General features: G+C 45.0%; 1 protein-coding gene across 2 annotated transcripts in view; it reads right to left on the minus strand.

Moving 5' to 3' along the window:
* Positions 1-445: 445 nt before the first annotated feature.
* ythdc2 (YTH domain containing 2) overlaps positions 446-14724 on the minus strand; it is a 130375-nt gene continuing 116096 nt past the window's right edge. The window contains exons 28-31 of one of the 2 annotated variants that reach the window (XM_084336258.1): positions 13945-14095; positions 7897-8103; positions 4725-4907; positions 446-1840 (exon numbers count right to left, since the gene is read on the minus strand). In XM_084336258.1, coding sequence (XP_084192384.1) covers positions 1682-1840; positions 4725-4907; positions 7897-8103; positions 13945-14095 — 700 coding nt within the window. In that variant the 3' untranslated portion in view covers positions 446-1681. The remainder of the gene's footprint in view (positions 1841-4724; positions 4908-7896; positions 8104-13944; positions 14096-14724) is intronic. The other variant, XM_084336259.1, reaches the window with a different exon arrangement.

Genomic DNA, 14724 nt, shown 5'->3' on the forward strand with positions numbered 1-14724 from the left:
GAGTCCTAAACAAGTCCTTATGAGTTCTTTGCCAAATTGAATGCCATTTCAACATTTTCAAAACAAGATTATTAGAGTAGGGTAATCATTCAGCTTTCAAAATGTAATGTTCATATTACTCATTACTCTTAACTAAATGTAGCCTGACTAATTATATTACTTCTTCTTCATAGTGATGTGTTAGAAACTCATATTACATTTGCTTTACCTTCTCGAATAGTGAGGCTATGGCAAATCTCATCATAGTGCATCAATCGATTGGGTCCCGCAGACTCTGCGTTGCAAAGTTCATCGGCTGAAACGCCTGAGGAAGTGCATTTAATTAATAAAGGATTGGTTCTGTACCGGGTCGCGTCTATGTTTTAAGCAAGTGGCTTGTCCTTCCGCGTTCCCGTTTTGCACTCTGATTGGCCATGCACGTTTCTGGTCATGTGACGCCAATCGTGGGACGGCAAGTTCCGGGTCGAACAGCCTGCAAACTACCTAACGCCTAGTTTATCACTGGTTAAGCTTAGGTGACTCTTTCGCAGTTGGTTAAGGTTAGAGTTTGGAATCAGGGCAGGCGTTCTATCGCCATGCTCTAAGACAAACTCTAACCGTAACCAACTTCGAAAGAGCGCCTAAGCTTAACCGTCCAAAAACTTGCCATCCCACGATTGGCGCACATGTCACATGACCAGAAACGTGCGTGGCCAATCAGAGCGCAAAGCGGGAATGCGGAAGGACAAGCCACTTGCTTAAAGTATAGAAGCTACCGGGTCTGCAACGTGTAGGTCAGTGGTGTTAAAGGAACACGCCAACATGTTGGGAAATTTGCTTATCGTCTTCTCCAGAGAGAGACTAAAAGATAGATAGAGATGAATGGAAGAGGACAGTGCCGGTTAGCCTAGGCATTGTCCAACTAACACCTCTCCCGAGGGCTAACCGGACCTGTCCGCTTCCATTCATTGTGCTAAGCTAGGCTGCCTACTCGCCAACAGAAGTCACAGGACATCGACACCCTGGTTCTCCTCTGCCACCAGAAGTCACAGGACATCGACACCCTGGTTCTCCTCTGCCAACAGAAGTCACAGGACATCGACACCCTGGTTCTCCTCTGCCAACAGAAGTCACAGGACATCGACACCCTGGTTCTCCTCTGCCACCAGAAGTCACAGGACATCGACACCCTGGTTCTCCTTTGCCTACTGAAGTCACAGCACATCGACACCCTGGTTCTCCTCTGCCAACAGAAGTCACAGGACAGACACCCTGGTTCTCCTCTGCCTATTCGCCAACTGCGGCAGGTACAGAGGGAATGATACTGTATAACGTAACAAGAAGGAAAATTAGGAGTTGATTAGCTTTTAATTTAATTTTATTATTGTGTTTTTATGGTTTGGGATTGGGGAGGGTATCAATTCTCAACAAGTCATAAGTCACGAGTCATTGGTGTTAAAGTCAAAGTCCAGTTCAAAGTATTTTATGATTTTGTCAAGTCAAGTCACACATTACCAAGTCCTCTGATTGAAGTCCACACCTCTGCCGTCAGGAGAAAAGTGGCCCTATTGGCTCTTCTTCCACAGTGAACATCTTTGGAACAAAAACGTTGTTGTGGAGCACGGAGAAACTTCTCTTTCTTTTTAATATACACCAAAGTGCATATGCTCGTACCTACATAACCAAGCCCAAGCCCATGGCCCTATGGCTGGGGCTCGTGAACGTGTAGTGCAGAGAGGTCTGTTGGTAGAGACCAGGCCCCTTCTGGTTGAACCTGGTGCTGAACCTGAGGCTGCTGTCGCTTCCCTGGCATTCTGTCCCACAGCTGCAGCAGCTGGCCGCCAGCCTGGGGCTCCAGCTCCTACACATCACCACACACAGAGAGAGACAGACACTGAGGCTCCTACACATCATCACCACACAGAGAGAGAGACAGACACTGAGGCTCCTACACATCACCACACAGAGAGAGAGAGACAGACACTGAGGCTCCTACACATCACCACACACAGAGAGAGACAGACACTGAGGCTCCTACACATCACCACACAGAGAGAGAGACAGACACTGAGGCTCCTACACATCACCACACAGAGAGAGAGAGACAGACACTGAGGCTCCTACACATCACCACACAGAGAGAGAGAGACAGACACTGAGGCTCCTACACATCACCACACAGAGAGAGAGACACTGAGGCTCCTACACATCACCACACAGAGAGAGAGACACTGAGGCTCCTACACATCACCACACAGAGAGAGAGAGAGACACTGAGGCTCCTACACATCACCACACACACAGAGAGACACTGAGGCTCCTACACATCACCACACAGAGAGAGAGACACTGAGGTTCCTACACATCATCACCACACAGAGAGAGAGACACTGAGGAAGGCAAGGAAGCGGGAGTGGCCATGGAGTGTTGCATGAACATAGCAGAAATTGCCCTCCCATCACATTTCAATTTTCTCAATGATGAAAAGAGAACCATTGCAATGTTAGAGCTGCCCTCAAAATTCTTACTTGAGTAATAGTCATAGTTAGAACTTGAATGAATTAGTTGATTTAAAGGTATCTAATGGTGTTTTTAACCACTAGTTGATTAAAATGGTGTGTTTAACCACTAGTTGATTAAATTGTGTTTTTAACCACTAGTTGATTTTAAAGGTATCCAGTGGTGTTTTTAACCACTAGTTGATTACAATGGTGTGTTTAACCACTAGTTGATTAACTTGTGTTTTTAACCACTAGTTGATTTTAAAGGTATCCAATGGTGTTTTTAACCACTAGTTGATTAACTTCTTTTTTCTTTTTTGACGATTGCATACCCAAAGTAATTAACTATTTATTATACTGTATACATATAGCACATGCATGAGTCTGATCTCTTTTGAAAGGTAACATTCTGAAGTTTCTTACACAATATGAAAAATCTTTGCGCTCGTCTGCCGCCTCCAGGGCTGCGTTTCTCCCAATCATTCAATACATTGTTGGAAAGTTAAACCTCCCGCTGTTCGATCCGACACCACTCTCGACCTACCTTTCAGTCTTGAGCAGTATTTATTTTGTCAGCTATTCTTTATTTTAGTCTGTCATGTGTCAAATGCTCTTTTTCGTTGTCATCATATTTAGTCACCTTTATCTATTTTTCGTTTAGTCTCAATTTAGTCTTGCCACTCAGTTACAGCCTCATAAGTTGGCGTGAGCTTTTTCTAAACAAAAACAAGCTAACATTAGTGCTAGCTGGTTAGACTTATGTAAGCTATTTATTGTGTTCCATGTTATTATTGATGCTGACGTTATTAGGTGGAGTTGCGCGCCCTCTTGGGGTTTTGTTTTGGGGAAGAGTGGGCACGGGTGCGCGCCTGTGACAGGTCCGTTGTTGTGTTGTGGAGTGGAAAGAAGAAGGTGAATAAAACCGCTATGTTGATGATCAGATATCAATTCTCCCGTGATTTTATTTGACTATAGTTTGAAAGCATAGGCGGACTATTCCTCATTGGTGGCAGCGTGAGGATTGTTTCCTGCATTAGTTTCCAGCGTGAGAAGAAAAGGGAATGCCGTTAGAGATGGTTTGACAGGTAGCTAGTTGCTAACAGTAACATAGCAGTTAGTTTCAAAGTATAGTTAGACAGCATTCGCCGTTGGACAGTAAGAAGTGGAAACGGTTCTTGACTTGAGTTTGGTGATCAACATAACAGTTTTATTCACCTTCTTCCTCTTTCCACACCACAACACAACAACGGACCTGATCACAGGCACGCGCCCCACTCTTCCCCAAAACAGCTGTAGCTCCTTCCAGCTCTATATATCTACTAACGTATTCCCAGAGAATCAAATCGCTTGCGCTGCACACAGGACACGGAAATGCTGCACTAATAACATTAATTATTCTAAAAGTTATAATTATTTTGTCTAGTCTTAAAATTAGAGATTTCGGCAAGATTTTATTTTGTAAACTACATTTAGTTTTGTCATCGTTTGTAGTCAATGACATTGCATGAATTATTTCACGTTAGTGAATGAATGAATTTCATGTCACGTTAGTGTCACATGATCTGCATTAACGTGACGTTTCGTTGTCGTCAGGGGGAAAAGCTTTGTTGACGACCATATTTAGTCATAATTTCGTATAACACTGGTTTTGAGTTACATGACGAAACAGCCGACGAGCGTCATTTGACAAGTAATTCGGACAAGTGACCACGTCCGGTTGTGAACGGACCAGTCACCTCTGATGGCGAAAATGATTGACCACCTTTGTAGCCAATGAAATTCTGGAGCCAGGGATATAATAATAATAATGAATACATTTAATTTGTAACACACCCTACCTTCCTGAGAATCTCAGAGTGCTACATAGTTAAAAAGAATAAAATATCCCATGCTGGGGCTGATCGCAATGATCGCAAAATTATATATATATATATATATATATATATATATATATATATACATACACACACACACACACATCGAAATCAAATAAGAAAGGTGCAAAGTATTGCCTTCCCCCCAAATAAATGATGAATTCATCATTTAAAACATTTTGGCGGGTCCAAAATCTATGTTGTTTACATGTTGCCTGCATGTATCCTCTCCATACCTCCCATTTCCCCACATGGAATGCACCTGATTGGATAAACGTGCTGCTAGTTGAGACACGCTGGTGCTCTAGTGGGACACCTAGTGGCTCAATGATCTATATAGTCTTGGTCAACTAAGAGTTAAGACTCTCACCTGTCCATCCCTGCTGATCTGGACCATCTTGTTGTCGTTCCAGGGGTTGAGGAGCTGCTGGGTACACTGGAAGGGCAGGCTCTCCGTACGGACCCACGCCACGCCGAAGACCCCCCCGAGCCCCGGGGAGCCCCAGTCCTGGCAGCGCTCCTGGCTGATGACCGACGTCATGCGAGAAAAGCCCTGAGATACAAAGATCAAGCAGGAAGAAAGACAGTCAGGTTTTAAACTGTGTGGGTATTAAACAGGAAGAAAGACTCATGTTTTAAACTGTGTGGGTATCAAACAGGAAGAAAGACTGGCAGGTTCTAAAGTGTGTGGGTATCAAACAGGAAGAAAAACTGGCAGGTTCTAAAGTGTGTGGGTATCAAACAGGAAGAAAGACTGTCAGGTTCTAAACTGTGTGGGTATCAAACAGGAAGAAAGACTGTCAGGTTCTAAACTGTGTGGGTATCAAACAGGAAGAAAGACTGTCAGGTTCTAAACTGTGTGGGTATCAAACAGGAAGAAAGACTGTCAGGTTCTAAACTGTGTGGGTATCAAACAGGAAGAAAGACTGTCATGTTTTAAACTGTGTGGATATCAAGCAGGAAGAAAGACTGTCAGGCTGTGTGGGTATCAAACAGGAAGAAAGACTGGCAGGTTCTAAACTGTGTGGGTATCAAACAGGAAGAAAGACTGTCAGGTTCTAAACTGTGTGGGTATCAAACAGGAAGAAAGACTGTCAGGTTCTAAACTGTGTGGGTATCAAACAGGAAGAAAGACTGGCAGGTTCTAAAGTGTGTGGGTATCAAACAGGAAGAAAGACTGGCAGGTTCTAAAGTGTGTGGGTATCAAACAGGAAGAAAGACTGTCAGGTTCTAAACTGTGTGGGTATCAAACAGGAAGAAAGACTGTCAGGTTCTAAACTGTGTGGGTATCAAACAGGAAGAAAGACTGTCAGGTTCTAAACTGTGTGGGTATCAAACAGGAAGAAAGACTGTCATGTTCTAAACTGTGTGGGTATCAAACAGGAAGAAAGACTGTAATGTTTTAAACTGTGTGGATATCAAGCAGGAAGAAAGACTGTCAGGCTGTGTGGGTATCAAACAGGAAGAAAGACTGTCATGTTTTAAACTGTGTGGGTATCAAACAGGAAGAAAGACTGGCAGGTTCTAAAGTGTGTGGGTATCAAACAGGAAGAAAGACTGGCAGGTTCTAAAGTGTGTGGGTATCAAACAGGAAGAAAGACGTCAGGTTCTAAACTGTGTGGGTATCAAACAGGAAGAAAGACTGTCATGTTTTAAACTGTGTGGGTATCAAACAGGAAGAAAGACTGTCAGGTTCTAAACGGTCTGAGTCAATATTTGTGAACATGAGCTACTCTCTTTTTTGATTCTATAGTAGTGGTCTCAGTCCTCAAACAGAACATGTACCTATGAACTCAGAACATTCCCCTGGGTGCTCTCTTTATGGAGCAGCTACTGACTTTAAATTTGATGACTAGGGCACTCTAGTTTTTGGATTTGGGAAAGAGTTGCTAATTTTCTCTAATATTGTTATACAGTCTCAGACCAGAGGAATAACATGTATGAATTCTGAAATTGGCCACATTATAAAAACACCCCATTCCTCAACCAAACCAACATCAGCCTACTGATGTACGCCTCCAGAACCCTGAAGCACGCAGGCAAGATTGTGGCCGACCCGTACCACCCCGGTCAGTCACAATCTGTTTGAGACACTCCCCTCTGGCAGGAGGCTGCGGTCCATCAGGGCCAAAACCTCACGCCACAAGAACAGATGAACCCCATGGTTTGGTTTTTATAATGATGGGGCAAACAATTTTATGACAAAGGCCCACAGTGTCCTTATTTTTTTGTATCCTCTTTTTCTCCGCCTGATTTTCTATGCTTTTCTCCCAATCCCAATTTAGTCGTTATGCCAATTCCCCCCCTCCCCTACCTGGTTGTTGTGCGCATGTTCCCCCTACTGGTCGGTACAAGGGAACCCTGAAGTTTACCACATGCTTCCTCCGACACATGCGGAGACAGCCAGCGGCTCTCTTTTCACCTGGCAGCGAGGACTCTCATTGGTGAAGTGTAACGCGTGGGAGGTCACGCTGCCTTCACCACTTCCTGCCTTTCGTCTCTCTAGTCCTGCAGACGTCTCTAGTCTGCCTCGTCCTACAGACGTCTCTCTAGTCTGCAGATGTCTCTCTAGTCTGCCTCGTCCTGCAGACGTCTCTCTAGTCTGCAGACGTCTCTCGTCTGCCTCGTCCTGCAGACGTCTCTCTAGTCTGCAGACGTCTCTCGTCTGCCTCGTCCTGCAGATGTCTCTCTAGTCTGCAGACGTCTCTCTCGTCTGCCTCGTCCTGCAGATGTCTCTCTCGTCTGCCTCGTCCTGCAGACGTCTCTCTAGACTGCAGACGTCTCTCTAGTCTGCAGATGTCTCTCTAGTTTGCAGACGTCTCACTAGTCTGCAGACGTCTCTCTAGTCTGCAGACGTCTCTCTAGTCTGCCTCGTCCTGCAGACGTCTCTCTAGTTTGCAGACGTCTCTCTAGTTTGCAGACGTCTCTCTAGTTTGCAGACGTCTCTCTAGTCTGCCTCGTCCTGCAGACGTCTCTCTAGTTTGCAGACGTCTCTCTAGTTTGCAGACGTCTCTCTAGTTTGCAGACGTCTCTCTAGTCTGCCTTGTCCTGCAGATGTCTCTCTAGTCTGCAGACGTCTCTCTAGTTTGCCTTGTCCTGCAGATGTCTCTCTAGTCTGCAGACGTCTCTCTAGTTTGCAGACGTCTCTCTAGTCTGCCTCGTCCTGCAGACGTCTCTCTAGTCTGCAGACGTCTCTAGTTTGCAGACGTCTCTCTAGTCTGCCTCGTCCTGCAGATGTCTCTCTAGTCTGCAGACGTCTCTCTAGTCTGCCTCGTCCTGCAGATGTCTCTCTAGTCTGCAGATGTCTCTCTAGTCTGCAGATGTCTCTCTAGTCTGCTGAACTACTATGGAAACTCAGTTGAGCAAATGACATCTGTTGACAATGGTCCACTAAAAACCAGTGCCATTACGCCTAATTGAATCGATGACCTTGGGAATGGAAATTTAATCGGGGGGGGGGGGGGGGGGGGGGGGTTAATCAGTGCCGCACCCCAACCGTAGTATTGGAGCATCACGCCGGTTGGTTCTACGCCTGGGCTCACCTGGAAGTGTCCAGAGCCCTGGACGGAGAAAACGAGGAAGACTGCGCTGCTGTTGCAGAAGGCTCTGTTGAGCTTGGGCTCGTTGTTGGGCGTGGTGGACCAGATCCCCTTCTGCTGCGAGGTGTCGATGTTCCGCAGGTTGCTGCTCTTCATGATGAAGTAGCGCACCGAAGACAAGGGCGGCCGCGGGAACGGCATCTTGGAGTGCTGGAGGAACGGAGCCCAGCGGCGGGTCAAGATACAGAGAGAAAGGAGGGGACGGACTACAGTATACGTATGTTCACATCGCCAACCAACAGTGTTCTCTAGTCTAGAACCTATTAAGACCATTAACCATTTGGAAACGTTAACCCACCTCCCTGGTTGCTGCTGTATAGCCCCTTCATGCACCGCCTCCCTGAGTCATGGTTGCTGCTGTATAGCCCCTTCATGCACCGCCTCCCTGAGTCATGGTTGCTGCTGTATAGCCCCTTCATGCACCGCCTCCCTGAGTCATGGTTGCTGCTGTATAGCCCCTTCATGCACCGCCTCCCTGAGTCATGGTTGCTGCTGTATAGCCCCTTCATGCACCGCCTCCCTGAGTCATGGTTGCTGCTGTATAGCCCCTTCATGCACCGCCTCCCTGAGTCATGGTTGCTGCTGTATAGCCCCTTCACGCACCGCCTCCCTGAGTCATGGTTGCTGCTGTATAGCCCCTTCATGCACCGCCTCCCTGAGTCATGGTTGCTGCTGTATAGCCCCTTCATGCACCGCCTTCCTGAGTCATGGTTGCTGCTGTATAGCCCCTTCACGCACCGCCTCCCTGAGTCATGGTTGCTGCTGTATAGCCCCTTCATGCACCGCCTCCCTGAGTCATGGTTGCTGCTGTATAGCCCCTTCCGGACAAGCACTGGACTCTAATTAATGGCACATTAATCTGAGGCGCTGTATGTCCAGGTAATGACAAACTGTGCTCATGTCCGAACGCAGTTTATGAGTAATGATTGTGATTGATTGATTCACTCTGTAAACCAAGCACAGTATTACCATATGTGCAAAAATGCTTCTGATGGTGTCATTATTGGAATAATGACAGTACTTTAAATTCCCCTAGAATACCATTTAACCATTTTCCTTTTTTATTAATTTATCTTCAAGTGCTACAAAGTTGCATCAACTGCTGCTCTCCGTTCCTCTTCGTCAGTTGGAAGTGTGGCATCAGAGCACTGCGCGACTTTGGACTGAAGTCGTTCCTAAAGACAACTTGTGTTTTAAGTGTGGCATCAGAGCACTGCGTGACGTTGGACTGAAGTCGTTCCTAAAGACAACTTGTGTTTTAAGTGTGGCATCAGAGCACTGCGCGACTTTGGACTGAAGTCGTTCCTAAAGACAACTTGTGTTTTAAGTGTGGCATCAGAGCACTGCGCGACGTTGGACTGAAGTCGTTCCTAAAGACAACTTGTGTTTTAAGTGTGGCATCAGAGCACTGCGCGACGTTGGACTGAAGTCGTTCCTAAAGACAACTTGTGTTTTAAGTGTGGCATCAGAGCACTGCGCGACGTTGGACTGAAGTCGTTCCTAAAGACAACTTGTGTTTTAAGTGTGGCATCAGAGCACTGCGCGACGTTGGACTGAAGTCGTTCCTAAAGACAACTTGTGTTTTAAGTGTGGCGTCAGAGCACTGCACGACGTTGGACTGAAGTCGTTCCTAAAGACAGATGGAGCGGGGATCGCGTCTATATTTATCACAGCCGAAGAGTGCGTCGCGTTTCTCTGATTGGCCATGTGACCGCGGCAGCGCGACAGTGCGGAAATAGGCTGCATCCTCCACGTCAAGAAAGACAGACAGGCATTCTCTGTGACAAACCCTAACCTTAACCAACTCCGAAAGAATGCCTAACCTTAACCCTCCCTAACCTTAACTTAACCCTAACCTTAACCAACTCCGAAATAATGCCTAACCTTAACTTAACCCTAACCTTAACCAACTCCGAAAGAATGCCTAAAAAAAGAAAATTGAAGTGATTCGAACTTGTGACCAACCGCACCGCAGGCTCCACAGCACGGCGGCGTACCAGTTGAGCTAAGCGTCGATGGAAAAACATCTGGGATTACGGCTACATAATGCCGCAAGCTCTGCCGCGGAGCGGCTGCCGCGCTGCCGCGGGGCGTGTCGCAGCCAATCAGGGAAAACGCGGAAGCACTCGGCAGCACTCTTCGGCTCCAATTAAAGAATAGGCGCGGGGATCCCGTCTCGGACCAAAAGCCACTCTGAGGCCGATGGATATGTGTTGACAATAATGAGTGTGCTCTCCCGTCATCCATTCAAAGTGATTGACTGATTGACACCAGCTGAGTGATGGACTCATTAATATCAGCTGAGTGTCTGTATATAAGAGCGACCTTCACAAATAAAAATGTTGCTTCCTTGATACACGGATTCAGTCTCTCAGCGTTTTATTCCTTCTCTCTATATACTGTATAGTCCAGGTTATGATGTCTAGCCAATACGCAATATCCGACATTCAACAGGTTATGGGCCCAGAGCGCTAGAATCATGACGACCAGACAATCGGAAGGGAGTTCGCGTTGGTCTCGTCTAGCGTTTGACGGAGATGAACAAAAGTATGAACTGTGGGAGACTAAGTTCATGGGCCATCTCCGGCTACGGAGACTAAAGGGCACTCTCGAAACGGATCTCCCTGACGAGGCGTCTGCTGACGAGTTGAGAGAAGATGGTGAGACAAACGCATTGATATACACAGAGACGGTACTGAATTTCACATCCATGAACATAATAGGCTGTATTATTTGCCCATAGTGGATGACCAATGTGATCAGAGCAAGGGCTGTTTTGATATACAGACATGGCATGAAATTCTAGGACACTGCAATTATGCTGATGTTGAGAAACTCCAGCCTATTGTTGATGGTATGACTATTAAAGGGAAAATTGACAAGTCTAAACTGAACTGTGAAGTGTGCACTCAGGGAAAGTTTGTACAAAGCTTCAACAGGAAGCCTGATGTGAGAGCCAAAAAGGTTCTAGAGTTGGTGCACACAGACCTAGCGGGTCCTATTGACCCAGTGTCCATAGATGGGCATAGATTTACACTTTCGTTTACTGACGACTACTCAAGTACTGTGTTTATCTATCATCTGAAGCATAAGAGTGATACTGTGCAAGCAACAGAGCAGTTCATAGCTGACACCGCCTCATATGGGAGGATCAGACGCATCCGGTCTGATAATGGTACAGAATACACTGGTAAAGAGTACCAAGGGCTACTGAGGAAAAATGGTATAAAGCATGAGACGTCATCACCATATTCGCCACATCAGAATGGTACTGCAGAACGCCAGTTTAGGACTCTTTTCGACATGGCTAGATGCATGCTATTAGAGAGCAAGCTCCCAAAAGAATTATGGCCTTATGCAGTACAGACTGCAGCTCAAGTAAGGAATAGATGTTTTAACAATCGCACTAAACAGACACCTCACATGCTGCTGACAGGGAAACGTCCTAATATGTCTAGGATGCAGAAGTTTGGAACTCTGTGTTATGCCTACAGACAGCACAAGAAAAAGTTAGACCCTAGGAGTGAGAAGGGCTTCTTTGTCGGGCATGACAAGAAGAGCCCAGCTTACCTGGTTTTCTACCCCGACAGTGGAAAGGTGAGAAAGCACAGGCTGGTCAGATTTATGCCAAAAACAGTAGGTGAGCAGCAGACACAGACTGAGATATTCATAGATGATGAGGATTTTGGTGGGCCACTTAGGGCTAGCACAAGCAAACAAATGGATGCTAGTCCAGAGACTGCTAAACAGCAGATTCCTGTGACCAGGCCAGAGAACAGCCAGGATCAGGCTAGAGAGGAACAGGAGGTCAAACAGGAGTCTCCACGCTATCCTTCTAGGGACCGGAAGAAGCCAGATTATTTTGGTGATAGTGTATATGAAGTAAGTCAAGACCAGACACAGGTTAATGTTGATTATTGTTACAAAATGTTGTGTAACATACCTTTAACTTACAGTGATGCAGTGAAGTCACCCGAATCAAAGGAATGGGTCAGTGCCATGGAGGATGAAATGCAATCACTGAGAGAGAACGGTACATTTACTTTGACCAACTTGCCACAGGGCAAAGTTGCAGTGGGGGGTCGATGGGTGTATGCTATCAAGAAAAATGCAGATGGTACAGATAAATACAAGGCACGATATGTTGCTAAAGGCTACAGTCAGAGAAGGGGTGTTGACTATGGAGAGACTTTTTCTCCCACAGCCGACCTGACAAGTGTCAGAGTATTGATGCAGAAAGCTGCACAAGAAAATTTGATTTTAAATCAGATGGACGTTAAAACTGCCTACCTACATGCACAGATAGATTATGAGATATACATGGAACAGCCAGAGGGTTATGAACAGACATCTGGCACAGAGACATTGGTGTGTAAACTAGAGAAGTCACTGTATGGTCTAAAACAGTCTGGCCGGAATTGGAACAACATGTTACATGACTATCTAATTGTGAATGAATTTGTGCAAAACCCTGCTGATCACTGTGTATATACAAGAGAAACTGAGCATGAGAAGGTAATCATGATTATATGGGTTGATGATTTGGTTCTTGCAGCCAGTAATGAGAATGGAATGAAGGCTGTAAAAGAGATGCTCACAAGGAAATTTCAGATGAAGGATATGGGCAGATTGACACACTTCCTAGGAATCGACTTTGAACAGTGCGATGGATGTGTGACAATGTCACAGAAGCAGTGTGTAAAGAACATGCTAGAGAGGTTTGACATGCAGGACTGTAAACCCAGATCAACACCATGTGAGCGGGCACTCGATTACACTGAAGGGGCAGGACTAATGAATGATGTCACCCGGTATAGAGAGGTGGTCGGTAGCCTAATCTATCTTACTATGTGTACTAGGCCAGATCAGTGTTTCATAGTGAGTAAACTGTCTCAGTATTTTAACAAACCAACTGAGGAACATTGGGCTACTGTCAAACATGTATTGAGGTTCTTAAAGGGCACCAGTGATAAAATGTTGTGTTACAAGAAGTGTAATTCTGATTTGAGGTTACAGGCTTACAGTGATGCGGACTGGGCAGCAGATGTCACAGACCGACGCAGCACAACAGGGTACTGTGTTAGTCTACATGAGACTGGTCCATTGGTCTCATGGAAGACCAAAAAGCAACAGACGGTGGCATTGTCCACATGTGAAGCAGAGTACATGGCACTAGCTGCAACCACCCAAGAGTGTTTACACCTGGTACAACTGCTGACACATATGGATGCATGTAAGTATGCACCACCCATTGATCAGGGAACCATAGGATTAGCTAAGAACCCAGTCTGCAGACAAAGATGGAAACACATAGACATAAAGTACCATTTTATCAGATCTACAGTACTAAATGGACAGATCTGTTTGCGATACTGTCCCACAGATCAAATGGTGGCTGATGTATTTACCAAACCAGCAACTAAGGACAAACTAAATAGGTTCACAAAGGTTATGTTTGGGAGAGAAACCACATCAGTGTGAGTAGTGACCAAGCGGTCACATTTTTTGTTTTTCTTGTTTATTTCAAAATGTTATAAGAGTGCCAGTGAAAGAAAATGGACTGTGTAAATAATGAAATCCAATGATTTATGTTCTTGTTTCACTCAGGAGAGGAACCATATCAATGACGGCCTTCGTTTGATTAATGGAATGTAAAAGTGTTACAATAACCGATTGTTATTATTATTTTTCCTTCTCCAGTTTAGATAGGTCAGTAGATAGCAAGTGGGGGTGTTGACAATAATGAGTGTGCTCTCCCGTCATCCATTCAAAGTGATTGACTGATTGACACCAGCTGAGTGATGGACTCATTAATATCAGCTGAGTGTGTGTATATAAGAGCGACCTTCACAAATAAAAATGTTGCTTCCTTGATACACGGATTCTGTCTCTCAGCGTTTTATTCCTTCTCTCTATATACTGTATAGTCCAGGTTATGATGTCTAGCCAATACGCAATATCCGACATTCAACAATATGTGTGAATGAATACCTTTCCTGAGGAGGTCGGGGAGCAGCTGCTGGAGGGGCTGTTGAAGACAGTAGAGTCAGAAGACGGGGTGGAGGAGGAGTGCAGTGAGGCCTTTTCTCTGACGTGAGGCCTGGCTTGGAGCGGGGCAGAGGCTGGGGACAACCTGGAAGACCTGTGTGTGTTAATAATAATAATAATAATAATAATAACTTTATTTGTATAGCACTTTTCATACAGAGCTTGCAGTTCAAAGTGCTTCACAACAATAAAAAATACAGGCATAAGCGAGCATAAAAAATAAAAAATGTAAATACAAAGAGGTAGCAAGGTTAGGCAAATCAGTTCTTCAGCAATACAAATAATAAAATAGAATTGATTAGATAGAGTAAAAAAGTGCGGTTTGATTCAGTTTAAAATAGGCTAAAAATAATAAGATAGAACGGACAGTAAAAAGTGTGATAAGATTGTTCAATAAAGAAAAATATATAACAAGGGAGCAGTGTATCGCTCTTAGTACTTTGAGTTTCCATCGCTCTTAACACTTTCTAAGTTACCTTATAGAACAACAGAGCAGTGTGTCGCTCACAACAACAGAGCATCACTCTAACATCATAGAACCGACATATGAATTTCATTGGAAGTGTATGAAAGTAGGTAGGGTAATAATAATAATAATAATAATAATAATAATAACGAGCATATAACGAGATCTAGCATCCCAATAGGCTCTCTGTTTACAGTTTGATTCAGTAATACAAATAATACAAATAGTTTAAAATGATTCAGTTTAAAAATAGTCAT

Source organism: Notolepis coatsorum, assembly GCF_963971535.1.
Source record: "Notolepis coatsorum genome assembly, chromosome: 19".
Taxonomy (NCBI): domain Eukaryota; kingdom Metazoa; phylum Chordata; class Actinopteri; order Aulopiformes; family Paralepididae; genus Notolepis; species Notolepis coatsorum.